General features: G+C 41.0%; 1 protein-coding gene across 10 annotated transcripts in view; it reads right to left on the bottom strand.

The window, feature by feature from the left end:
- cacna1ab (calcium channel, voltage-dependent, P/Q type, alpha 1A subunit, b) overlaps positions 1-26,154 on the bottom strand; it is a 148,514-nt gene that overhangs the window by 40,087 nt on the left and 82,273 nt on the right. For all 10 annotated transcript variants that reach the window (XM_086294826.1, XM_086294832.1, XM_086294834.1 and 7 more), the window contains exons 20-32: positions 23,904-24,517; positions 16,752-17,059; positions 15,710-15,842; positions 15,374-15,503; positions 14,130-14,189; positions 13,825-13,931; positions 3,807-3,906; positions 3,096-3,256; positions 2,635-2,772; positions 2,077-2,278; positions 1,814-1,978; positions 1,615-1,725; positions 1,208-1,291 (exon numbers count right to left, since the gene is read on the bottom strand). In XM_086294826.1, coding sequence (XP_086150952.1) covers positions 1,208-1,291; positions 1,615-1,725; positions 1,814-1,978; positions 2,077-2,278; positions 2,635-2,772; positions 3,096-3,256; positions 3,807-3,906; positions 13,825-13,931; positions 14,130-14,189; positions 15,374-15,503; positions 15,710-15,842; positions 16,752-17,059; positions 23,904-24,517 — 2,313 coding nt within the window. The remainder of the gene's footprint in view (positions 1-1,207; positions 1,292-1,614; positions 1,726-1,813; positions 1,979-2,076; positions 2,279-2,634; positions 2,773-3,095; positions 3,257-3,806; positions 3,907-13,824; positions 13,932-14,129; positions 14,190-15,373; positions 15,504-15,709; positions 15,843-16,751; positions 17,060-23,903; positions 24,518-26,154) is intronic.

Below are 26,154 nucleotides of genomic sequence, written 5' to 3'. Positions count from 1 at the left end.
CTTTAACAATGAACCAGACACAAAGCAAGCCAAGATGTTAAAGAGAAAAATAATAATCTTATTGGGTTTTTTTCTTTCTGTAAATATACAGCCAGCTCAGTTAACTTTAACCAAAAGCTGTTTTTGGCTATGTATGAAAATTCACAACAAAAGTAAGTGTTAGCTATTATGAACACTCAAATTTACTTGCGAAGCCAGTAACCAGCAGTTCAACTGCTACCACCTGGCAGCATCCTGACAAGAAATCAATCAGCTGTCTGAAACAATCAGTTCACTGTTTGAAGCAGCATAGGTGTCAATTAAGGCCTGTTCACATACAAATGTGGCCCCTCCAACACGGCCAGAGGGTGTTTTTAATCATCTGCAAACACTGCTAGACGGCAGTACTTAGCACAGTTACTGCTAATCTAGTCAGTGTGAATGAGAGGAAGACTTAGTAGAAGAAAGCCTGATGCCAAATTCAAAACACACCAAGCAAAAATGATACAACAGCTGGACAGTGAAGAGAGGCTGAAACTTCTACTGAAGTACTGGTCTCATATCCACACTTATATTAACTCATATGTACATACTATTACACATACAAGTACCAACAAACTCACAGGTAACATCGAGAGACTGCTCACTGAAGACAGGTTCAAAATGAGCTAGAAACAACAGCTGCACCGTGATACAATGTTCACCATCTACCGTAGCTTCCATAATAGGAGGAGCAGCCAGTGACTGCCTTCTTTTCTTTAAGTCCCACTTTTGCAAATGTGCATCTATATAATGTGAGGACACTTTTTTGGGTTGCAACCTACTGATCCAGATTACTTTTAATAAATGATCTCTGACAAGTCCAAAAATCAGTCCGAAGCTATTATTTATCTATGATGGACTGATGACTTCAGAAGGCTAAGCAAGATTTATGGAAGGATTCCTCATAGTCTTGCTGAAGCCTTAATATTGAATATCTCTTGCATCTAAAATAGTTTAATATCTCATGAATAAATTGCTTTAATACAGGCCATGACTTAATAATTCTGTCTGTTAGTGGTTTCAGTGAGGCCTTGGGTAGTGATTGCCTCATTTTAAGGACTTCACAGACGTCTCCAAAGGCCAGTCACCACATGTGCAAAAAAGCTGGCTTTTCCTCTGAGCCTCTTTTATATTCGACAAATCATTCTTTATTGTTCATTTGGGCCAAACACCGTACAGCACTTACCCCAAATTCTGTCACTAATATGTCAGTGATGCTTCCAAGGACAGACACAAAATCAAAAATGTTCCAGGCATCTCTGAAGAAATTCTGTCAGGTAAGAAAGACAACAAAACGAGAGATGTTTAAAGATCTGCATCTTTCACAACCTAAAGCCAGAAGGAGGTAAGGAGCCCCCATCCAATAGTGCTGATGTTACAGTAGAGACAGGGCGAAAGGAGGCTGCTAGCATGACTACTGCTCCACACGGTGCACTCTGGGTTTCTCCAGAAAAACATGATCTAGATCTGCCTCCCAAAATAACCTGCTTTATTAATGAATAATAGGATGAAATATTGGTGCATATAGACTGGGTCAGCCTACATAAGGAAAGTGTGTTTTTGTGTGCAGGTCGTTTTCATTTAAAGTCTCACCAGAGGGCCGAATGCTATGATCTTGAGCACTGATTCCAAGAAAAAGAAGGTGGTAAACACAATGTTGAGGTTCTTCAGGACATTATTGTAGACCATCGATGCACCTTCGAACTGCAGACACACACATAGACAGGAAAGCAATGAGAACGGCATTAGTGACATATGATGCATTATACTTCACTCAGAGGGCGACTTCTACCTTCATCATGAGGACGATGGTGTTGAGCGCGATTAGAGCCATGATGCTGTACTCAAAGGGCGGAGATACCACAAACTGCCACATACGATACTGGAAGCTCAGTTTGTTCTTTGGCATGTGGCGAGTCAGGGGCCTGGCATTGATGGCAAAATCTATACAGGCTCGCTGGATGAGGAGAACAGAGGGGAGGCGTGTTACGGTTAATTTACTTTTGGGACAAGACATCTGAAAAAGCACAAAGCAACTTTAATCTCTCTCCACACCTCATTTTTTTCTAAGCTGTAGTCCTCCATCATCTTATCCCCCTGTTCCTGGAAGGTGATGATGATGAGAGCCACAAAGATGTTTACAAAGAAGAAGGGGAAGACAACGAAGTACACCACGTAAAAGATGGACATTTCCATCCTGTAACCTGGGCTCGGGCCCTGATTCTCAGAGGTGGAGTCCACTGAGTGCTTCAACACCCTAAAAAAAGGGAGAGATGGAGGAAAAAGGCTAAATAAAAATGTACTGATACATATATTATCATCCCCAGTGGCTCAGTTTCACTCATTCAGTTCAGTTTTACATTTTATTTACATACAGCAGCACCAAATTCAAAAATTCAAATTTTATTTGTCACGTACACAGTCATACAGAGTACGATATGCAGTGAAATGCATATATTAACGATCGTTGCTTAAGAGAAAAGAAACTTTTTGTGTGCTGAAGTAAAACTCTCGCTGTCACAAAGTAAAATTTGTATATCAGTAACAAATTTGATCAAAAAATGAGTTTATTATTTGTGTGTGGGTTTCTGTGTGTGTTTATAATCCACTCACTGTGGCCAACCCTCTCCAGTTGAGACGGTGAAGAGGGTGAGCAAGGCCCAAGCCACGTTGTCGTAGTGGAAATCGTACTTCTTCCACTCCCGCTTTTCAGCTTTAACTTCATCTTTCTCATATACCAAGTACTCGCCCCTGGTGAGATGGCACAACATGTTTTTTTAAATAATACAAACACATGAAAAACATTAGCCAATATGTAAAAATGTACGTTCACAAAAGCACCATAGCTATATGTATACTCATACTTAAAGGTATATTTCTGCTTTGTTTATATTTGACATAATAATAAGTTGGTTGGTTGGCCCAGTGTTCAGTAATGGCATTTTCCTATTGAAAAAAGCAGAATGTATTATGATGCCGAGCAAGCTCCTCTAGGTGGCAGTATAGCCATAAAGACTGTAACATTTATTTCTTGGTAACCAAAGACCGCCTCCCCAGAGAACATCTGAACCCACCTGCAGTCGCGCTCAAACTCCTTGGATTCATCTGTGCAATGGAAGAAGTGACCTTTGAAGAGCTGAACGGCCACCACAGCAAAGATGAACATAAAGAGCATGTAGACAATCAGGATGTTCAACACATTCTTCAGAGAGTTGACCACGCAGTCGAAGACAGCCTGCAGGGCAGAGATGGAGACATTTACAAATGTAATGAAGCCGTCTGAAAATTCTTAGGAGATGGCAGAGACAACTTTTAGAAAAGATTTTTAAAATGTAATTAAATTTGTTTGTATTTATATAGCGCCAAATCAAAACAACAGTTTTGAAGTGGTTTTATATTGTAAGATAAAGATGATACAGTAATAGACAGAAATTTCCAACAATCAAATGACCCCGTCTGAGCAACTGTACATGGCAACTGTGGGAAGGAGAAAGTCCCTTTTAACAAGAACCGGGCTCAGGGGAGCCATGTGCCCCACGGTTAAGGGTGATTAACTATAGTTAATTAAAACCAGGAAGTCTGTAAATCATCACAGTGTTTTTGCACTTTGGGGTAACACATTTCAGCTAGTTTACAACCTGTAGGATTATGATCCCCAGACAGATGTTGTTTTTCCCTCTTTTGGACACATTTTCAGCAATTTTGTCACAGTCGAGGAATTCAGTGAGTATTCAGTGAGTATAATGTTACCTGGGAAAATAAAAGTGATGGGCAAATGGCTCTACCTTTAACTTGGGGAGACGTTTGATGGTCTTAAGAGGTCGCAGCACCCTCAGCACACGAAGGGATTTGATTGTACTGATGTCTTTACTTTTGTTATTCCCCCTAGAGTTGATCCAAGGAATGACAAAAAAAACACAACGTTAGAAAAACATCTCAGCACCAAGTGGAGAACTGATGGGATGAAACAAAGAGCTCTTACCAAACCCTTTGAAATTATTCAACAATTATATTTGATAAAGGGATGAGGTGGGGTGAGGGACATTTTCATTAACTTTAATTTATCTTTTAAACATAACTTCTGTGTGGAAAACTAAAACAAAAACATATGATACGGCCTTGTATAAAAATCATACACATAACATTTGTGCGGACAGTCGCTTCTTCTGCAGGAAAAGAGAAACTTTGAACTGCACGTCAAACATGAAACCGGTGGGAGAGAACGTGTTCGGTTGTCTGACCGTTTGGTTTCATGGACATCGAGAAGCATCGCGACCTTTTCTTAAAATCTTCACTATCACACAACAAGACATTCACTCATTCCATACTGACAGGCATCTCCCGGCAGAGTGCCCAGCCAAACCTCTTTCTTTCTTTTTCAGTCATGCGCTGTTAGGTTCTCCAGGAGAAATGGATGTTTCGATTTGGCAGCATGAAACGTGAACTTTAAGTATTACATGGCTAGGATTATTTTTGATATAATCCTGAATTTGTTAAAGTTTAATGGACGTGTCTCCGATACGTTTCACATAGCTTCGTTTTTGTTAAAATCAGCTGTCACGTTTTGGATTTCTTGAAAGAGACGAGGGCAGTAGACAGAGGCTATGTGAGACACTTTGGACATGTGACATTGCTAGCAGAACACAATATTACATGTTGTAACACAAGCAAACACCAGGAGTGTTAAATGAGCCATGAAAGTGACCAGAGGAAATTATCTTGGGCTGAAAGTCAAGTGTTCTCAGTCCTGTGTTTTTAAATGCTTGTTTATGCCTGAAATCTATAGCTAAACATTTATTTGTGATTTGTGTACCCATATACCAATATCAGTGAAGAAAAAATTGAGGTGCCAAGGAACTAAATAGCTCAGTTGATCTTAACAGTAAGTGGATGGGCCACTTTGGGTGACAAAAACCAGAGGCCGGAGGCACTGGAGGCTTGCCAAAGCCAGTGCAGAAAAGAGGTTGTCCATCAAGAAGGAGCTCTTTAACTATGAACTCAGTTCCTGTGACAGAAAACATAAGACAATTCAATTCTTTGCTGATTGACTGAGTCGGAGCCTTGGCAGTTCTTCGTGTCTGCACAACAGGGTTTGTGTTGGTGCGTGTGTGTGTGAGAGAGTGGGACTAAATCGATAATCAATAGGAATTCCCCTTTGAAGTTGACTCCAGGCAGCTTAGAGTATTAGAGTAAAGCCAAGTAAGGCCAAAGGTGTTGGGAATTAACAATATCCCTGCACATACAGACACGCACAAGATCTCACACATGCACACTAGCATAATAGCAAAGGCAGCAGTCCTTTTAGTTTAATGACTGACATATGATTAAATGTTTTTGGTATTCTGCCAAGTAAAATGATGTATGACAGAAAGGGGAGCTCGTTAAAAAGCGGAATAAAGTTAAATATAGTTAAACACCTGTGATCTGTGAAGGACTATAAAGTCTCTTCTTGAGGCCGACGACTCTCATGTAAAAATATCACAAAATACTTTGTCTTGCATTTCAATGTGGGATTATCTATGACATTATCTATTGATAGAAAGTTGCCTAATTTAGCCCAAAGGCACATCTATAGTAATAGCCTGTATTTCACCTTCATCTGTGTAGCAACACAACCACACCAGTAGAGTCTTGCAAATATTCTACATTTTCTGGGTGACAAAACAAAAGATACCAGACTCAACACAATGGGTTTTCCTGACCACCAGATGTATAACAGCCACAGAATGCACTTGCTCAGAAGCTTTGCAGCGGTGTTTGTAAGGTGTAGAACAATAAGTTTTCCCGTGGGAGTTGCAAATTTTGCAAAACCACATGACTTTGCCTCGATCAGGTGCAAAAAAAAAAAGCCAATGTGACATTTAATCTGAAGGCCACCAGGACGCAAAAGACTTCTAGTCGTCAAAGGAGCTTGCAAAGAAAAGCGTCAAATGGTCAATGGTCAATGGTCAAATGGTCAAATGGTGGAGAGTCCCAGATATATCTGGGACTCTCTAGTCCTACAGAAGGACTACTGATCGCTCTACAGGCTTTCCTGCTGATGGCAAAAACGCTCATCTTGAGGCTTCAAAACAATGGCCGGTGTAATTGTAGCTACATGCATCTTTTATAGATTTAATTTACTGGTTAGGCTCTGCATTTCCTTAACCCACCACTTGGGGCTGGCTCCTAAAGTGAGTTGCGTGCTAAAATGTCTAACTGTTGAGCTGAGTATTTATGATTGCACCAAAAATTTGTTTTGGATGAAATTCCAGCAGGTATCAGTGTTTCTAGGATACACACCCATTTTTTTCACTAGTATAGAAAGTTAAGTTTTATATATTATTTTTATATGTTTCCACAGTTAAAAAAGGCTATTTTCTGTGAATTAACAAAAAGCTTTCTGATTTATAATTACAGAACAGTCTGGCCAATGAGCCACCAGAGGTTTTTATGTGATTTTGCACATTTATTTCTTACAATTTAAGCCCAAAGAGCCATGCACTTAGTTTTTTATATTAAGATATCTTAGGGATTCAACTTATTTACACTAACAGGAAGAGTTTCATCAGTCCGGTCTACTTGAGATGAAAGCGGGCTCCATGTGGCCCATGATGTAAAATGAGTTTGACATTCCTGTCACATGGTTTGTAGATGTACCTTGTAATGAAAATTTCATAGCCTTATTTAATAGAATTACACTCCATGCTTTTGTCTAAATTTGGTCACTTCTGGGACTGAAAAACAAGATTTTGGAGAAAGACATAGCAAGGCTTCAAAATGCAAATTCAAAACGCTACGGATGACAGCATGATGGCTATGTCTAAGGTAAAAAAACCAAAAAACATTTGCTGTTGCAATTTAGCCAAAACAAAAACATAAATTCTAGGAAATTAGGTTAGAATACAGGCCAATAACAGGGAGGGACACACGCGCAGAAAAGGTTTATAGCCTCCTTTAGAAAGAGCTTACAAAACGACAGTGGGGGTGGGGTGTCACTTTGATACTATTGTTCTGGTAATTTTAAGTTGTGCGTTCATTAAACAAGGTATTATTACAAATCAAAGCCTTTAAGTCAAATCTACTGAGGTGTTTAGATGGTTTCCTGTGGTTTGTGGACACAGCGGTGGAAACGAGAACAAGTGGAAATGATACGGCGAGAATGAGTATGGATGACAAGAACAGTAAAGAAAGAAAGAGAGAGAAGCCAATTTGACCCGGTGATGGAGAAAAGAAGACAGCAGGATAGAGCAGGGCAGAGGAAGGACTTTACCCGCTGACGCTCCTGTTGAGTTTCCCCGAAGATGGAGACAGCAAGAGTCAGGGACAGCGACAGAAAGAAAGACAGAGAAAGAAGACGAGAAAGAAAGGAAGAGGGGGAGGGAAGGGAAAAAAGACATAGAAAGACACAAGCACACGCGCACACACAGATACACACACATACACAAAGAGGCCAACAAAGACAGACACAAGAGAGAGGGGGTTTGGTAGAAACAGGAAAAAATACATTCACATGAGAGACAGACAAAAAAGGACAGCAAGATGGGCATACCTGCATACCCGATTACAAATACACACCCTCCACCCATCAACACACACACGCATGCACACAGATTATTCCTTTCCATGCCCACCTCGTCTCCATAAAAAACACTGAGTGGGATACCGAAATACCTGTCAGCTAGAATATCACTCAAAAGTTTAGTGTAACTTATCAGAAATACACTATACTTAATGACTAAAGGAATCACTAATCATATATTACTTATGATTCTTAATGGAATATGTACATAGGTACACAGAAGCCCATTTTCAGTAACCACCACTCTGTTTTTCCAGCAACACATCGCATTACCTAATGCAAATTCCATCCATCTATTTTCTTATCGATGTGTCCAACCCTAATGTAAGCTTATTATATTAAAATGATTATTGATCTGAATATTTATTGAGCCAAAAACCACTTTACATTTGGCTCGTTGGGGCTCTGTAGCATTAGGCAATGTTGGCTTAATTACAGTCTTAAATTTTCACCTTGAAAAAAAAACAATTTCTAGTTTAAAAAAAGATTTAAAAAGAAAGTTTGCAACAGGGTGTACGACTCCTTTGAGAAAAACTGGTGGTGTTCTGTGAAGGACGCACTACAGGCTGTCACATGATACCGTTCATTCCTTTGAAAAAATAATACTTTCATATTTTTCATTTTTTGTCATTTTGAGACAATAATTAAACACATATTCTCCAAACCAACTAGCAAGTGTTCTTTTTCTTTTTCTTTTTAGATCAGCACAACAGTTTTCAGTGCTGACCAAACTGGAAAATGATTTCTAATCATCGGTTCCTTTGAAAGGATTGTACTGATATTTATCCTTAAGCTGCTTTACTTGATTTAGCTTAATATTTTCTGTTTAACTGAGCTCCTTTTCTGAGCTTCCTGAGCTATGTTTTTGTCCAGGGAACACACTGGAACAGTGCTGGAATGAGTCTTTTAAAATGGGCTGTATCGCTTTATGTAGATATTCCCTTAAAAATGATAAATGATTCATGGTAACACACATGAACAACCTCACATTTTATACTTAACTGTTTATCAAGTGGTCTTAAGAAATACCTTTCCAGGCTTTCTGCAGATTTCATAAAGTTTTTATTTAACATCGGCTCCTTTTTTAATACTCAATTTTAAGTCCAGTCCTTGTACCTGAGCTTTCTCAGAGGAACGTTTTGGGGTTTGTGTTGTTTCTTTGTAAAACCACTTAACACTGACTGTGAGTTATTCACAGATAAAAACAGCACCTAACTCAAGGAATAAACCAGTGTTGTGGCTACACAATTTTAAAATCATTTGTTCACATTTCTGTAGCTGAAGCTACTAAAAAAGCCAAAGATAACACAGTTTGACATGGAAACAGGGAGAAAATGCTGAGGTGTGCTAAATTACACAAGAACTGGACTGAAAATCAGCGGCGACACATCTTATGGAGTCATAAATCTGAATTCAGACATCGACTTCATCGAAGCAGTCTGGGATCATAGTAATATATTATGCTAATATAATATAAGCACATAATGTAATGCTTTTATATTTTTTAGAACATTTTGGCTCAAATCAATCGAATGCAATAAAAACGGGGGCTGTGTAATTTATTAAATAACACTACAACTCTTTAGAGTAGATTCTGTAACATGACATATAATGTAAAAGATTTACACTTTAAAATAAAATATAATAATATAGTTTTGTTGAGCCTCTTCGTGCCTCCTTACGTTGCAGCAATGTACCTTTTATTCCATCAGTGCTGCTTTACTCTCAGGTACCTTATTGAGCTCTGCAGTTATAATAAGAGCACTTCTGTGAATCAGGCCCCCTGCTGAGACTCTAGACGTGCAAATCTTCCCTCCCTCCTGGCTGTCTTTTGCTGCGGCCTGCTGTGCTACCATCTCTATGAAGAATTACCTTCACGGCTGGAGGAGGAAACTCAATTGCTGCATCCATTTACACCAATTCTTATCTTATCACACCATAATGATCAATTAGACAAGGCCTACAGCACAAATTGCCCTCATTAGATCTGCAATCAAATCTAGCGGGATTTTATCAAAGCTTGCTTTGCATGCACATCTACACAGGAGAAGAGAAAGGCGTTAAATCTTTCCAAGTGGCCGGTTCCAGGTTTTCTTGACACGTTAGAGCGCATAAATATATACACAGGACATCCATCACGAGCGGACACTCAAGAAACCAGGATTTGTGTGCACTTTCCCATACACACACACCGTCAACGGGAGAGGAAAGACACTTTCACAGTGTACTGTGAGTGCATGCAAATTTCACTAATGACACTGTATCATTCAGCATTTATTTTGGAGAATGAAAGGTGCCAAAAGCGTGGTTGTTGTGTTCAAAACCCATAAAAATACGAAGCCATTGTACTGCGACCATGCTAAAAAACCCTCTGTACAATGGTTCTGTGATGTACCTGCTTTTAAAGAATGTCATGCGTCAAAGTGGAATTACACAGGTGGGAGTGAAGCCTTCGCCCCCTTAAGTAAAAATGTCTGGTAGCTCAGCCCTGAAGCGGATGGTAGGATTGGGGAGGCAAAGGAGAAAACTACAAAGAGGGCGGAGAGAGGAGGCGAAGGTGTGAGGGGAAATGGTGCGAGAGCATCCTAAAGAGAAACGGGAAGGGTGATTCAAGAAGTAAATAAGGGGAGAGGAGAGGGGAGGAACACCAGTGCAGGGGGGCAGGAGGCATCTTCTTTTCAGTGGCGAGTCATGCTGGGGAGGGTGCAGCAGTGGACTGATTTTTAACTTGCCATTACAAATTTATCATCCATCTGAAACAATTGTTTGTGTTTCTTTCTAAAGTGGTGGAAAATTGTCACCTTTTACTATTTATATATTTTGCTATTTATACTTGTGTGTGTTTGACATTTTCCTTGCCTAACCAAAATAATCTAAAACCCGGGTACTATAAGTGTGTGAATGGGTGTGTGAATGGGTGGATGACTGCATGTGTAAAGTGCTTTGGGGTCCTTGGGGACTAGTAAAGCGCTATACAAATACAGGCCATTTACCATAGGTGGTGCTGGATTGGTGCTTTTAAAGGTAAAACCAATTAAGACCTTATAATCAATTAGGTATAAAAAAGTTACTATTTTTATTACTATTAATATTATCTGCAGTGCTTCACCAACAGTGTGACAAGTTCAATTTGTAGAGTATCGCCTTATAATTTGATACCCTATTTTCTCTATGCTGTATTTGCCTGCATCTGCAGCTTCCCTGGTCAGCTAACATCTACTCAAATACTGACCAGCGCATATGTGTTCATTCACCCTTCAGCTACACCATAACTAATACTATGTTGCCCTTTCTTTGTCCTCCTAAAATAAGGGAAGGATACGGGACTTCGGGGAGCCTGGGATGTTTGTTAGCTATGGATCTTTTGTTGGTTTGTTGGGAATTTGGAAGCCAGATCAGTGCTTCTGGCTTCTTACAGACACACTTCTGGGCAGTTCTTTCCTACCTTATTCACTTCACCTATTAGTTCGTTACATTTTGTGGCTGATTGATATGTATGAATGATTGTACATAGTTGAGCTGAGCTGATTTTGTGATGATTTAGAAAAGAAGCAAGTAATTGTTCACATTGGGTGAGAATTCCACTTTCTGGCCTTATATCACGAATATAATTTGGTATACTCTGTGTCTTTGGACTCAGTACAAAGTGTCACAAGTTGTGGCATTAAGATCAAATGTGATTAAGTGTCAAGAATTAATCAAAGAATCGAAGGATATGGTAACAGCTAGCATTTGATTTAATCTAACAATGCGCTCGATCTGTCTAATCTGTGTAATCTGTATTGATGACCTAAATCCACAAAATAATAATTTGATAAAACAAAAAAGCTTTAGTACTCTCATCAAGTATCATTTTATGGTTGTCAGGATGCTGATTTAATACCAATCCCAGTTTAATACTTGATACTATTTTCGGTACCTCTGCAGTAAAGAAATGAGTAAATGTTCTTTTCTCCTTACGTTATTGTTTTTCTTCATATAACCTGTTTTAAAAAATGTTCTTCATAACAAAAATAAATGGTTGGATTGCTGTTGTGATTTTCTAAAAAAAAATAAAATAAGAAAAACAAGAAGCTTCACTTCACGTCACATTCCGATTTCTTACCCCTTAAGTTTTCATGCAGTGGTGCTGTCTCTAAAACACGCTTCATATTTAATCTGAACACTCCCTTACAGTAGCTATTTGCTCAGATACAGATGCCATATTTAGGAGATAATCCTTTGCTTAAAACATCATGAACATAGCTCTTAGTGATGCTGTCTACTGTCCATCACAGCAAGTGTTCATGTAGACACTAAGTAAGACATGCAATAGGCATCCAGAGAGCTGAGGAGAATGCATGTTTTTATTTTCTACCAAACACAAACACACAAATGATCCCTTCAGCTGTATCCATCGCAATAACGTCTACTAAATCATTCCATCCACTACACCCTGCCCCAGCATGCCTTGCTTATTACCCTCCCATGTACTTTCCTGGGTCGTGCAGAAAAAGGAGAGTTAAATACCTGTGCCTCCAGTTTCATTAACATGGTCAGAATGGTGGAGGAGTATGTGTGTACATTTGAGTGTGTGCTGGCAAAAGAGAAGTAAGGAGGGACGCTGAGGAGATGAGTCCTTCCTGGGACAAGTGTTCTTCCAAGTGGCGGATGTAGAGCCTGGGCAATTAAAGGGTTAAAGGTGTCTGGGGCGCCCTCACCCCCACGGAATGACTAATTTTGACCTCCGGACAGGGGCATGGGGAAGAATGACGAGGTGGAGGATGTTGGATACAATGGGTTTTGGAGAGTGGAAGCTTGAATGGTGCATTTGGTGGAATCTGAATAATCAGGAGCGGATAATAGGAGTTGTACTCAACAAAGATTGGAGGTTGTGGTTTGTGGGATTAATGGTAAATTAGGGAGCAATGGGCAACACCTCTTCTTAACATACAGCATGAAAATTCAAAGCAGGAGTACTCTACAGCCAGATGTGAACCATACGGCGAGCAACTTTGCACTGTTTCAACAACGTTGAATAAATCTGCATTTAATCTGATGGTGTTCATTTCTAAATTGAGTACCATCAGATTTTCTTACATTTCTTCCACTGTATCTTTGTGCCAAATGTATTTTAAATATATAGCACATTCTAGTATTATTACTTAGTTCCTAATAATGTTCCTCTGTAGTCCACCCTTAGATATCTCAAAAACTGACACTCATGGCCGACAGAGGATGAATCTTACTAATTTTGATGATCTCCCAACTTTTCCTGTGGGAGTTCTCATGGCATACACCCAGGGGCTGTGGTTCAGTACGGAGAGGCCAACTAAGATCATAGAGAGCAGTACAGCACTCCCTTGCTAGGTTACTCTCTCTGCCATATGTTAGGAACAACAGAGGTGTAGGCGATGACACTGAGAAAACGGGTAGGTGAATATAGAGAGGGGGAGGTGCTGATATGAGAGAGGGAGTTGAAAGGTGTTTGACGAGAAGGCATCAGCAGGGACATGGGCTGAAGAGGACCTGGGGGGAGTGTTGGTAAGCAGGGCTTGGGGGATCTAAGTCAGGGACTGAGATGCAAGAAAAGGGAAGGAAGGACGAAAGAGATGACTCACGGCCTGGTTAGAAGGAAATCAGAGTGGCATGGATTGGCAAACAGGGAAAAAAGGGATCGGGAGCAAGGAAGATTTGGGAGGAGAAAATGTTGATAAGGAGCAGGTTGCACTTTATAGCTTATAGACAGTTGTGTGGGAAATGATTTGGGAAACTCTTACAGTGGTTGAAATGAAGATGACAGTATAACAAAAAGCCTCTTTAAATAAAAGATGGTGATGATCTTTTAAGTGTGAAATATCAGGGATACATTTTAGTTATGGATCGCCGTCAGTTGTCGAGATGAAGGTGGCGACTGAACATCGAGAAAGACCTGCTGATATGATGACACATGTGATGGTGGCCAATACAGAAATAGAGATGAAAATGGAAAGGAGTCAGCCTACAGAAAACAGAAAAGACTGGGAAAAAAGATGGACAGAAGCAGAAACGGGAACAGAGCGAAGGGGATACTAGACAAGAGGGGATGATGAGCTCTGACGCAGAGCAGACTGAGACAACAGGAGGGTGGAAGCCGGGCCTCGCCTAGTGTATTGGACGTACACGGCTGACTGACAAAGGTCTTTCTGTCAATGGTTAAATGTGTGTGTGGGTGTGGAAGGATAGTGGAGTAGATGAAGAGGAGGATGGGGAGGGGAACTTACGTGAAGGCGAAGGCCACCAGAGCACCACTAACCACTATAAAGTCCAGAATGTTCCACAAGTCACGGAAGTAGGATCCCTCGTGGAGAAACAAGCCCAGCACCACCATCTGGAAGACAAGGAGTGTGCTCAGCATGATATATACTCATATACACACATACACAGGGACACTGACTTTACCCTCTAAAGCACGCTGGCCTTAACAAATACAGAAACACACACACAAACAGAGGACGCCTCATACAACTGCACAAAAAAGGGCTCAAAGTAGAGAGTCACACACAGTCGCACTGTGATACTTTGTTACCTTGATCAACATTTCAAATGTGAAGACTGCTGTGAAAACGTAGTCAAAATTACGCAGCACCTGCGGAGGGACACAACACCATGAGATAAATTAACATATTAGAGAGAGCAGATGAATCAGAGTGAGAAAAGATGCGACAAACGGAGGAGAGATTAGCAAAGAAAAAAAAGTACACACTAGAAAGACAATGATCCTAGTTCTAAACCTATTTTAGGTTTCCATTTTCAAACAGCTCAATCACAAAATCCACTTGCCGTGAGTGAGATTATTCATAATTTCTTCTCTTTTGTCATAATATTTCTTTGCGGTGTTAACCTATCCTCCACATTCTCTAAATCTTGATTTAATGTAATAACAGAGAAAAAAAAGCTACTAAATATCCAATCTCCATAAAGACATGTGTTGATGCATGATCAGTCATCCAGGTAAGGAAATACGTCTTTATGGAAATCCCAAAAAGTTGATTCTGTTCATCGTGATGTAGCATTTTCAGTGGGAGGTGACTTCTTCAGTCTCAGCTGATGGCAGGTTTTCCCAACCCTCCATTTACATAATGACTAAGACGAGCACCAGTGACGATGATCAAGAATCATCATGGTTAATGATCAAGAAATTGACCCCACAGCTTATTTTTTGTTGGTGGTGTTAGTTTCAGTCATTATGCAAACGTACTGTTTATAAGGTTGGGGAAACCTGGGTTGATGAACAGAATCCGCAAAGAGATATTTGCATGTGATCTATAGCCAAGGGCCTACATTGGTAATAGAAGCTTTCTGGTTTGCATTGCTACCGACCAATCCTGTTTGAGTAAGCTTTGGTTGGATGCAAGGAAATCCATCGATGGAACAGGAAATCTTGTGTGCCGGATATGAACTGTCGGTTGCAAAACTGCAAAATATCTGCCTTGCAATCACTCCTTGTTATCACATGTGGGTGTTATCAATAGGTATGTAAAAAGGAAATATTAATTAGGATGATGTGATACCTATGATTAATATGTATTATGAACAATTTAGCTGTAGCCAAATCCTTCTAGCCCTAGCACAAGCTATTTATATCACCACTGCTGACCTCTTCACTGACAGGATTTATTAACAACTAATAACTTTACTTTAAAACCATATACTATTCCCAGATCTTGCTAAAAGTTCTCAAAATATTCATTTTTATATCTGTTGTACACATCCCATCAAAAAAGAAGAACGATGCAGACAGAAAAACACAAACACATAGTCGTGTCTCACATCGTTTTGCGGTGACTTAGGGTTGACAGGGTCCTCTGCAGCAAGAGCGATGCTGCTCATAGCGATGACAGAAAGGATGGTGAACTCAAAATACTTCAGAGTCAGGATATAGTGACAGCACTTCCGAAACCTGGCGCAGACACACAGATGCGTGTGCATGTTAAGAAATAATAAACAAAAAACCCCACAACACATTAAATATGAAATATGTCTGAGGCTGTAAAGAAAAACTTTCCTTTACAATAACTTTTCCATATTCTAGAAAACAGCATGGTACAAAGCTTGGAGCTTGTGTTTGTGTATAAACACAGACACACACACAGAGTATATACTCACGGGTTAGTGGTGGACAATATGAAGCAAGAGCTATAAGGAGGCATGGGTTTGGGGCCATCTTCATCTCCGCCCTCGCTCTCCTCCTCTTTCTTCTCCTCACTTTTCTTCTGGTCGGTGTTGGCGTTCTTGTTCACTAAGAAAATCCAGCAAAGAAAACAGGGAGAACTCAGAATCGACAAACACAAAGAGACAACGTTTGACACATAAAGACTGATATTGCACTGTTGTTAAGTTCAAGAGGAAAGCCAACAATTTTAATTTAGGTGTCACTGCAGTGATATTATGCAGTGTATTATAGTACAGTCAAAAACATGTTTTAAAAATAAATTAAACTGATAAAAAAAGTTAGACTGGGGTGCAGTATTGTAGTGAACTGCTCATGAGGGACCACTGGAGGGCGCTCTTTATTGGTTGAACAGGCAGCAGTCTGGAAGCAATGGTGACTGTGAACGTTTGGTTTAAGGTAAAAATAAAACTGCAGCCATGCAGTTTAGTATTAATAAAAAAAGGTGGAGGCCAGACATTCGTCTATTGCCATATCTAAGTGTATACAAATGCAGTTTATTGACCACATTGTCCACAATCCTATGTCCTTTCAGTAAGCGCAGGTAGCTGCTGCAGCAGAAATTATCAGGCATTATTGGAGCGTAAGGAGTGCATATTATTATAGTTGGGTACCTGCCAGAAAGGTTTTTCGTTACTGCGTTAGCTCTCGTTGCATTAGCACTACATTTTATTGTTGAAAAATACTCTGAAATACCATGAAGGTATAATGGCATCAGAAATAAATAATATTTTAGAGTATAATGTTTTTGCAATCTGACCCATAAAAAAAAAACACACTCTTTTATACATTTTTGAAAGTATCTTTGACATGTTTCTCGAAGAGTCTTCTAACGTTAAAGTCAGTACAACCAGTCAGAAGTACAGTTTGTACTGCATTAATGTCTCTCTGTCTAAACTAGAAGATGCCTATCAAACAAATTATAGACCCCAAAAAGCCATCTTTAGTTTTATAGTCATACGAGCCTCCAAGATTCACCTTGTAAGATGGCGTTGGTCGAGGGGTAAGGGTAGACAGGGGGCATTTCTATGGCTGTGTAGTCAGGTTTAACCATGCTAGTGAGAATCAAGCTGTCCATGCTGTGAAGCAGCGTGTGGGTATCAGCATCGCGGCAGTTGAGCAGGTTATTGACATGGTCAGGATGGTCAGGGTGATCTGGTGGTAGGGCGTAAGGGTGCTCGTGGGCATTGGCCAGCTTGCTGTTGTTGCGGAAGTTGTCCAGGTCCTCATTATACTGCTGTATAGGACGGGTGGTAGAGAGGCTTGGTCCAGTACTGTGGTGTTCCCTGATGAAGGAAAAAGAGATGGGGGAGATGTCACAAGAGCAACGCAGAGCACACAGAAGGGCAGATTCTCTACCAAGGCCAATATCCTATGATGCACTTGATATGTGTCTTTATATGGTTGTAATACATAGCCTGGTAGTTTTAATTTAAAAGTCTTAAACTCTCAATAAACAGTCTTTACAAAATTCTAAATTCAGAACTAACATTTAAAATGGCCTTTTCATTTCTTTTCCATTCTATTATTTCATTGCATTTCCTTTTCCTGCTTTCTTTGGGATTACCTACAAAATTAGCAATGGGAGTAACTATGGAATTAGCTGTGAAATTAGCTAATAGATTAACTATTGTATTAGCTATTTCCCTAACTCCTTTGATCCTTGTAGACAATGCAATACAAATTAGCCATGTGGAGCAATGTAAGGAGCTATCTGATTGGTTACAAAGACACTGCAATTTGCATTTATAGCTTTGCACTGTTCAAGGACATTTAGCCTAGATGTTCACTGTCTTAAAATGTGCAACGCAGATATATGAAGAATGTTAAGGAACACTGCGATGAAATGGAGCCCTGATCAACTAAGTGTGCAGTAGATTTAATCAGTGAACAATTTGGTTGAATTTCAGATTTTAAATGGATCTGTTTGTTAGTGAATGACAACTAGCTCTGGGAGATGAGGTCACACCCTCATCTGTCCTAAACCATGTTCATGGAGGATGTTACAACATTGACAGACGATGACCTCTCAGCACTTTGAGTCAGCTTTTTGGCACCAGGGACCCTCATAGCAAAACAGCAACTTGGACTTCATGCAGTAAATTCTACCTTTCTGGTGTTTGATTCTACTAATTGCTCTCTCATTTAACCCACAACTAAAATCAGTCCCAAAGAGCTGGGTAAAAATATTAAGAAGGACATCTAGCGTGAACACATTTGTACTTTTACTTGTTCCGGGAATTACATTACTGAACAGTAAATCTATTAAAACAAATGAATGTCTTCTTTCATTTTGCATTACGTTTTGTATATAATATGAACAGGACTGCAGGCTGTTGAATAGATCAAATCACTAAAGTCATACTGAACAAAATGACCAGGTGAGTTAAACTAATTGACCACTTTTACAAGTTTTAGTTACATAACTGATTAAAGATCATCAAACTGAAGTGTGCTACCATATTAATATTCATATTAATGTACAGAATTCACCTGCTTGCTGCTACTACTGCACATTCACCCAGTGTATATACTATATGTGTGTATATATTTTTGCACATGTCGAGGAGCGTGTCAGGCTACATTTCACTGTGTGTTATACTTGTATAACTATGCATGTGACAAATAATAAAGAACCTTGAACCTACCAAAGGAGATAGAACGTTGGACCAGGTGTACACCAAAATGGCGAATGCATACAGAGCCCAGGCTTATCCCCGCCTGGGTAAATCAGACCATCTCTCCCTTCTGCTACACCCAATATACACACAAAAGATCAAGAGCACTGGGATTACAACCAAAACCGTGAGAACATGGCCGCAGGATGCTATTCCGATGCTTCAGGACTGTTTCCACTGCACAGACTGGGATGTATTCAAGGTGCAGGACACTGACAATCGTGTCGCATTGGACAGTTATACCTCCACTGTCTTGGACTACATCTGTTTCTGTGTGGACAATGTAACAACTTGGAAACGACTCCATGTGTTCCCTAATAATCCACCCTGGATGACACACGGAGTTCAACAACTTATTCGAACGAGGAACAACGCTTTCAAATCCGGGGACCAGGAGGCATACAGTGCTGCCAGGGCCAACCTGAGAAGAGGCATCAAGACTGCCAAGCAGCAGCACAGGAGGCGTATCGAGGCCAGGTTTGAGAACAACACAAACCCAAGGCAGGTCTGGGAGGGCATCAGGGCTATCACGGACTACAAAAGGAGAACACCATCACCCTCAGCCGACAGTTCTACTCTGGCTGAGGATCTAAATCTCTTTTATGCCCGTTTTGATAGGGAGAACACCGACCCTGTCCTGTCCCCTCTCCCCTCAACCGACCCTGCTCCAGTCCTGAGCACTCATGAGCTGAGGCGTGTGTTCCGGAGCATTAACACCAGGAAGGTGGCCGGGCCAGATGGAGTGCTGGGCCGGGTGCTAAAAGACTGTGCTGCGGACCTGGCGGATGTCTTCACCTCTATATATAACACCTCGTTGTCCTGTTCACTGGTACCATCCTGTTTCAAAGCAGCAACCATCGTTCCCATCCCAAAACAGTCAAATGTCACATGTCTGAACGATTTCAGACCTGTGGCACTCACCCCCATTCCCACCAAATGCCTGGAGAGACTGGTCATTAAACACATCAGAGCTGCTTTTCCACCATCCCTGGACTCGCACCAGTTTGCATACAGGAAGAACCGGTCAACCGAGGATGCCATCGCCACAGTGCTGCACACATTACTGAAGCACTTGGAACACAGGAACACCTATGCACCGCTCCTCTTTGTAGACTACAGCTCGGCTTTTAATACCATCCGGCCATACAAACTCCGTCCCAAACTCCACCAACTGGGACTTAACTCCTCTCTGTGCAACTGGATTGTGGACTTCCTCACTAACCGTAGACAGAGTGTCAGAGTGGGTAAGAACACCTCTTCCACCCTTGTGGTCAACACCGGTGCCCCTCAGGGGTGTGTCCTGAGCCCTCTGCTATACACTCTCTTCACCCATGACTGTATTTCCTCCTGCGCGTCCAATCTCATTGTTAAGTTTGCCGATGACACTACAGTGCTCGGACTTATATCCAACAACGATGAGACAAACTACAGGACAGAGGTGCAACAACTAGAGTCATGGTGCCACGACAATAACTTGGTCTTAAACACCAAAAAGACCAAGGAGATCATTGTAGATTTCCGGAGGAAGGGTCATAACAACCATCTGCCTCTCTTCATTGGCAGTGAGGCGGTGGAGAGGGTGAGCAGTTTTAAATTCTTGGGGGTAACTGTGACCGAGGACCTGTCCTGGGGCAACCATATCACCTCAGTTGCACGGAAGGCCCAACAGCGCCTCTACTACCTGAGGAGACTGCGGAGCGCACACATTCCCAGATCTCTGATGTTGAACTTCTACAACTGTGCCATCAGCAGCGTTCTGACGTATGGATTTCTAGTGTGGTTCCCCAGCTGCACCAAGGCCGATCAGCAAGCACTCCAGCGGGTGGTGAAAGAAGCTGGCAGAATTATTGGAACAAGTCTGCCAGAGATTAGTAATATCTTCCCCTCTCGCTCAGTATCCACAGTATCCTGCGGGACCAACATCACCCTGCGCGCCACCTTTTCCACCTGCTGCCCTCAGGGAGAAGGTACAGGTCTATACAGGCCAGAACATCCAGACTGGCCAACAGCCTGTATCCACAGGCTGTGAGGCTCCTGAACTCTCTGCCCCCCTCTCACGGACAATAACCATATCCAACTTCTTAATAGCACTGAACTGGTCTGCATTGGTGCATCATATCTTTATTCTCTTTCCCCCCCTGCCCCCCCCCCCCCCTTTCTTAAATAGATAACTATCATATCTGACATCATATCTCACAGTACAAAAATATTGAATGGGTTGCATTGTTGTACTTTGTCATGTTTCTCAGGTCTTTGTCTGAATTTCTTATGAACATTACTTGTCATGTTCTCATGTTGTTGCTAAGGATTGTCTTATTGCACTGGAGTCACACTGGGTTAAATATTTACACTTGGGTTTTAAGGGGTATTTATTATTTTCTTCATTATTTTATTTACGGGTTGTACGGAAGCCCCAAACACAATTTCATTGTTCTCTGACAATGACAATAAATACTTAAATAAAAATAAATACTAAGTAACTTTAACCTTTTATTTCATTTTTTTCAGTGTACAATAAATAAATTAACTACATACAGTGGTCACTCGCTATAACGCGGTTCACCTCTCAAGGCCTCGCTGTTTCGTGGATTATTTTTTGTGCAATTTTGCATGCTTTTTTTTTTTTTTACAGCTCATTGTGTTCTGCATCCTGATTGGCTGTACACCACTGTCAATCAATCCCGTGCCGTGTCTCCTGTACAGCACAGATTGCGTTCAGCTTGTCAAATTTACATAAATCTTTGATCGCTAGCAGCGTGACTCTGAAGTGCTGCACTGCATGTTTGTACGTTTTCTCCCCAACAAACACAACAATGTCAATGAAATGTTTTGCACCGTCAAAGGCAACCGCGGGTGACTTTGGTTTTATTCTATAATACTGGACTTGTTTTTCTACAAGGGTTTGAACGTTAAGAGTGTTTAAACAAGAGAGAAAAGTGTGAACATGTTCATGCCTGTCTGAAAAAAGTGTATAAAGTGTGTAGTGAGGGGTTTTACAGCCTTAAAACATCTATAATAATTGTAAAAAATAAAGCTACTTCGGGGATTTCACTTATTGCAGGTTATTTTTAGAACGTAACTACTGTGATAAACGAGGGACCACTGTATACAGGGAGTGCAGAATTATTAGGCAAATGAGTATTTTGTCCACATCATCCTCTTCATGCATGTTGTCTTACTCCAAGCTGTATAGGCTCGAAAGCCTACTACCAATTAAGCATATTAGGTGATGTGCATCTCTGTAATGAGAAGGGGTGTGGTCTAATGACATCAACACCCTATATCAGGTGTGCATAATTATTAGGCAACATCCTTTCCTTTGGCAAAATGGGTCAAAAGAAGGACTTGACAGGTTCAGAGAAGTCAAAAATAGTGAGATATCTTGCAGAGGGATGCAGCAGTCTGAAAATTGCAAAGCTTCTGAAGCGTGATCATCGAACAATCAAGCGTTTCATTCAAACATCAACAGGGTCGCAAGAAGCGTGTGGAAAAACCAAGGTGCAAAATAACTGCCCATGAACTGAGAAAAGTCAAGCGTGCAGCTGCCAAGATGCCACTTGCCACCAGTTTGGCCATATTTCAGAGCTGCAACATCACTGGAGTGCCCAAAAGCACAAGGTGTGCAATACTCAGAGACATGGCCAAGGTAAGAAAGGCTGAAAGACGACCACCACTGAACAAGACACACAAGCTGAAACGTCAAGACTGGGCCAAGAAATATCTCAAGACTGGTTTTTCTAAGGTTTTATGGACTGATGAAATGAGAGTGAGTCTTGATGGGCCAGATGGATGGGCCCGTGGCTGGATTGGTAAAGGGCAGAGAGCTCCAGTCCGACTCAGACGCCAGCAAGGTGGAGGTGGAGTACTGGTTTGGGCTGGTATCATCAAAGATGAGCTTGTGGGGCCTTTTCGGGTTGAGGATGGAGTCAAGCTCAACTCCCAGTCCTACTGCCAGTTTCTGGAAGACACCTTCTTCAAGCAGTGGTACAGGAAGAAGTCTGCATCCTTCAAGAAAAACATGATTTTCATGCAGGACAATGCTCCATCACACGCGTCCAAGTACTCCACAGCGTGGCTGGCAAGAAAGGGTATAAAATAAGAAAAACTAATGACATGACCTCCTTGTTCACCTGATCTGAACCCCATTGAGAACCTGTGGTCCATCATCAAATGTGAGATTTACAAGGAGGGAAAACAGTACACCTCTCTGAACAGTGTCTGGGAGGCTGTGGTTGCTGCTGCACCCAATGTTGATGGTGAACAGATCAAAACACTGACAGAATCCATGGATGGCAGGCTTTTGAGTGTCCTTGCAAAGAAAGGTGGCTATATTGGTCGCTGATTTGTTTTTGTTTTGTTTTTGAATGTCAGAAATGTATATTTGTGAATGTGGAGATGTTATATTGGTTTCACTGGTAAAAATAAATAATTGAAATGGGTATATATTTGTTTTTTGTTAAGTTGCCTAATAATTATGCACAGTAATAGTCACCTGCACACACAGATATCCCCCTAAAATAGCTAAAACTAAAAACAAACTAAAAATTACTTCCAAAAACATTCAGCTTTGATATTAATGAGTTTTTTGGGTTCATTGAGAACATGGTTGTTGTTCAATAATAAAATTATTCCTCAAAAATACAACTTGCCTAATAATTCTGCACTCCCTGTATACGCTGTGTGATAATTGTGTGATTTTAACTAGAACCTACAAAATTGTACAGTACTCATGTTACTTTACCAAAGTTTTGGTGGCTAATTGTGCTGCTTAATACTTTTTATTGTTTAGATTCGACAATCAGATTTTAAATGGATTTGAAATGTTGTGAATAACACAAATGAACTTCAATCAATGGTGTCCTCACTAGTCTTTAATCATTCTATCTCAGGTCTTTTAACTCTTAACTATCATAAAGTTATGACAGCTGGACTGAGGAGACATTTATGATCGTGGCTCAAGAGTTGGCAGTTTGTCTTGTAATCGTAAGGTTGCCGGTTCGAGCCCCGGCTCCGACAGGCTCGGTCGTTGTGTCCTTGGGCAAGACACTTCACCCACTGCCTACTGGTGGCGCCAGTGTCCGGCAGCCTCGCCTCTGTCAGTGTGCGCCAGGGTGGCTGTGGCTACAATGTAGCTTGCCATCACCAGTGTGTGAATGGGTGGATGACTGGTTGTGTAAAGCGCTTTGGGGTCCTTAGGGACTAGTAAAGCGCTATACAAATACAGGCCATTTACAGACAGCGTTTTAAATAGTATCTTTAATGGCTGTAGGTTGTAGCCATTAGCCATCTAAGACTGTATGTAGGATGGAAGTGACTACTTCAAAGGCACAGTGATAGCAAGTTCATTGAAAACGTTTGCAATAATTTTGGTTGTTAGGTCATTTCTAACCACTGTATTCACCAGTACAACAACCTATACTGACTGACAGGATTAATTCGAGACTTTCCTTACCTTCTGCAATGCCCTTTGCTCTTATCATGGTTGCCATGTCGATGTCGTCTTGCTCTCCGCCCTTCTCCTTCCACGATTTCCCCCCCCTCTCCTTCTTTCCCCCTGGATCGGTGTCGCCTGCCTTCCTCTCCTTCTCTTGCTGCCCTGCGGTGCTGCCTGGCCCTCCTGTTCTCATTATGTCCTTCTCCTGCCTCACTCTGGTGGGGGGAAACACTGCGAGCTTCACAGCCTTCCCTGTTCCGGTGCCGATGGCCTCGATGGCTCCGGTGGCTCCGGTGGCTGTGCCTCTCCTCCCCTGGACGGCCCTCTATGCTCGCCTCCACATTACCCAGAGATGTGCAGCTGAAGCCGTGCTCCATACGGGTCTCTGATAGCTGGCTTGTCTCTCTGCTGTCTGGCCCAAAGGGTTTCTGATGGTGATCGCGGTCGTAGTGATAGCAGTGGGCGGCACGGCGGCAGTGATCTATGTCCTGGCGCCGGTACTCCTGGTCAAGTGGCAGTTCTCCAGGTTGGGTCTTGTTGGTGTTATTATTGCGGTTGTCCTGTGGGTTCACCACCAACGGCCTGTCCAAGTGGGTTTTCATGTCACCACGTCCTTTCCGTGGGTAAGACGCCTGAGTTAGGGTGACAGGGTAGCAGATGACATTACGAGGTTATATGCAAACATCAGCCAAATGTTAGCCCTGGAGTAGCTAGCCATGTATGATCATGTTTTTCTAAGCAGGTCTCAGTACACCACTTATAATACATTTCAATCAAATACATTTACTTGAATTTAATTGAATCCTAGAGACTGACTTAAAATCTTTCTTTATCATTTGCAAACATGAATCTCTTGTCTAGGTGATCATTTATGTTAAGATGTATATTTTTTAAATCTAAATTGTCATTTGGAATTTTTTTTCACGTAGCAAGTAGCAAATTTAAACATTAGTGGTTGTTTTCCATGGTATATTAATAAAAGACAGTAAATCATGTAATAATGAGTAAAAAAAACAATACTGCAAACGGAAAGAAAACAGCTGCTCTAGAATAAAACCACAGCAATGACACTGCCATCCATGCATGCTTGAAACCTTTTAAATTGCTGTTTTAAAGAAGCAAATGCTCATCAAGCCAAGCAAAATACATCAGCTTTTCATGTATTTTGGGTTGCAGTAGCAATTGCTTCTAAGCTGGCAAATCAGATATAGTCTGGAGTATTTTAACCTTCTTTGGTATCATATTTTATATATACATATGTTAACCCAGAAATAAACAAGTAGGATTTACAGCACTCGTGCCGGTCCCATTCCCTCCCCTGGGTCACAGATACACAGTTCAGCAAACAGACCACCATTTTTGGCTCCATGTGAACAAGTTTTTAAACTTTTTTTTTAATTTGTAAAGCCACAAAATGCTAAAACAGAACCAGCTGTGAACATACAGTTTGCTGAGTCATATCCAGCCAACTCCTGATTTGCACTTTGCTCCATTCCAGTTTTGAGTCCACTGCTTTCTCTGCATGCCCCACTTTAATATTGCATTGCTCCCAAGCACGCAGCTTCAAGCCGTCCCATATAGCATTGCAAAAATAACACTCCTTCACAGGCTTAAAGGGATATTACACTCTGGCATCAAAACATGTAGATTACGTTATGACCCAGAATACACAGCAGTTATTAGTTTTATATATGAAATCTAATTATGGAAAAGAAGACAAACACTGAGCCATGACTCCCAAAAAGTTGATCCTGTTCATCTTGACATTTTCAGCTGGACGAAAATGCAACGTCCAGATGAACAGAATCAACTTTTTGGGATTTCCTTACCTGGATGATTGAGCATGCATCAAGACACCAAGCAATGACTGTCACATTGACTGGACATTGGATATTACTGTGAGATAAAGTTTACCGATCTTAAATAGACTTTACATTCAATACCCATCTATGGTCTAAGTCATCATCAGTGGAAACCATAACTCTAACTCTATGCAATCAGAATATGTAATTCTTTTTAAGCTGTTTTCCAAAATCTTGGTAATCAGGGGACAAAAAAGGCACACATGCATAAGGTTTGGAGCAGCTGTTGGGGTTATAACCAATGATGACTTGGACCTAAGAGGGTTAAGATAAACTCAATCTCAGAATTATAGATTAGCTTTAAAATTACTTGCAATTGAGCAGGATCTCCAACTCTTGGAGAACAATGGACACAAACGTTCTGATACAATGTTTTTGACCTTACAACAGATGATTTTCAATGTCAT

Source organism: Aulonocara sp. 'chitande type north' Nkhata Bay, linkage group LG6, assembly GCF_057382095.1.
Source record: "Aulonocara sp. 'chitande type north' Nkhata Bay isolate Kocher_YH1m ecotype deep benthic linkage group LG6, A_spYH_male_GT1.1, whole genome shotgun sequence".
NCBI lineage: Eukaryota > Metazoa > Chordata > Actinopteri > Cichliformes > Cichlidae > Aulonocara > Aulonocara sp. 'chitande type north' Nkhata Bay.
Note: the sequence above shows the minus strand (reverse complement) of the source record. Positions and strands in the feature narration are given on the sequence as shown.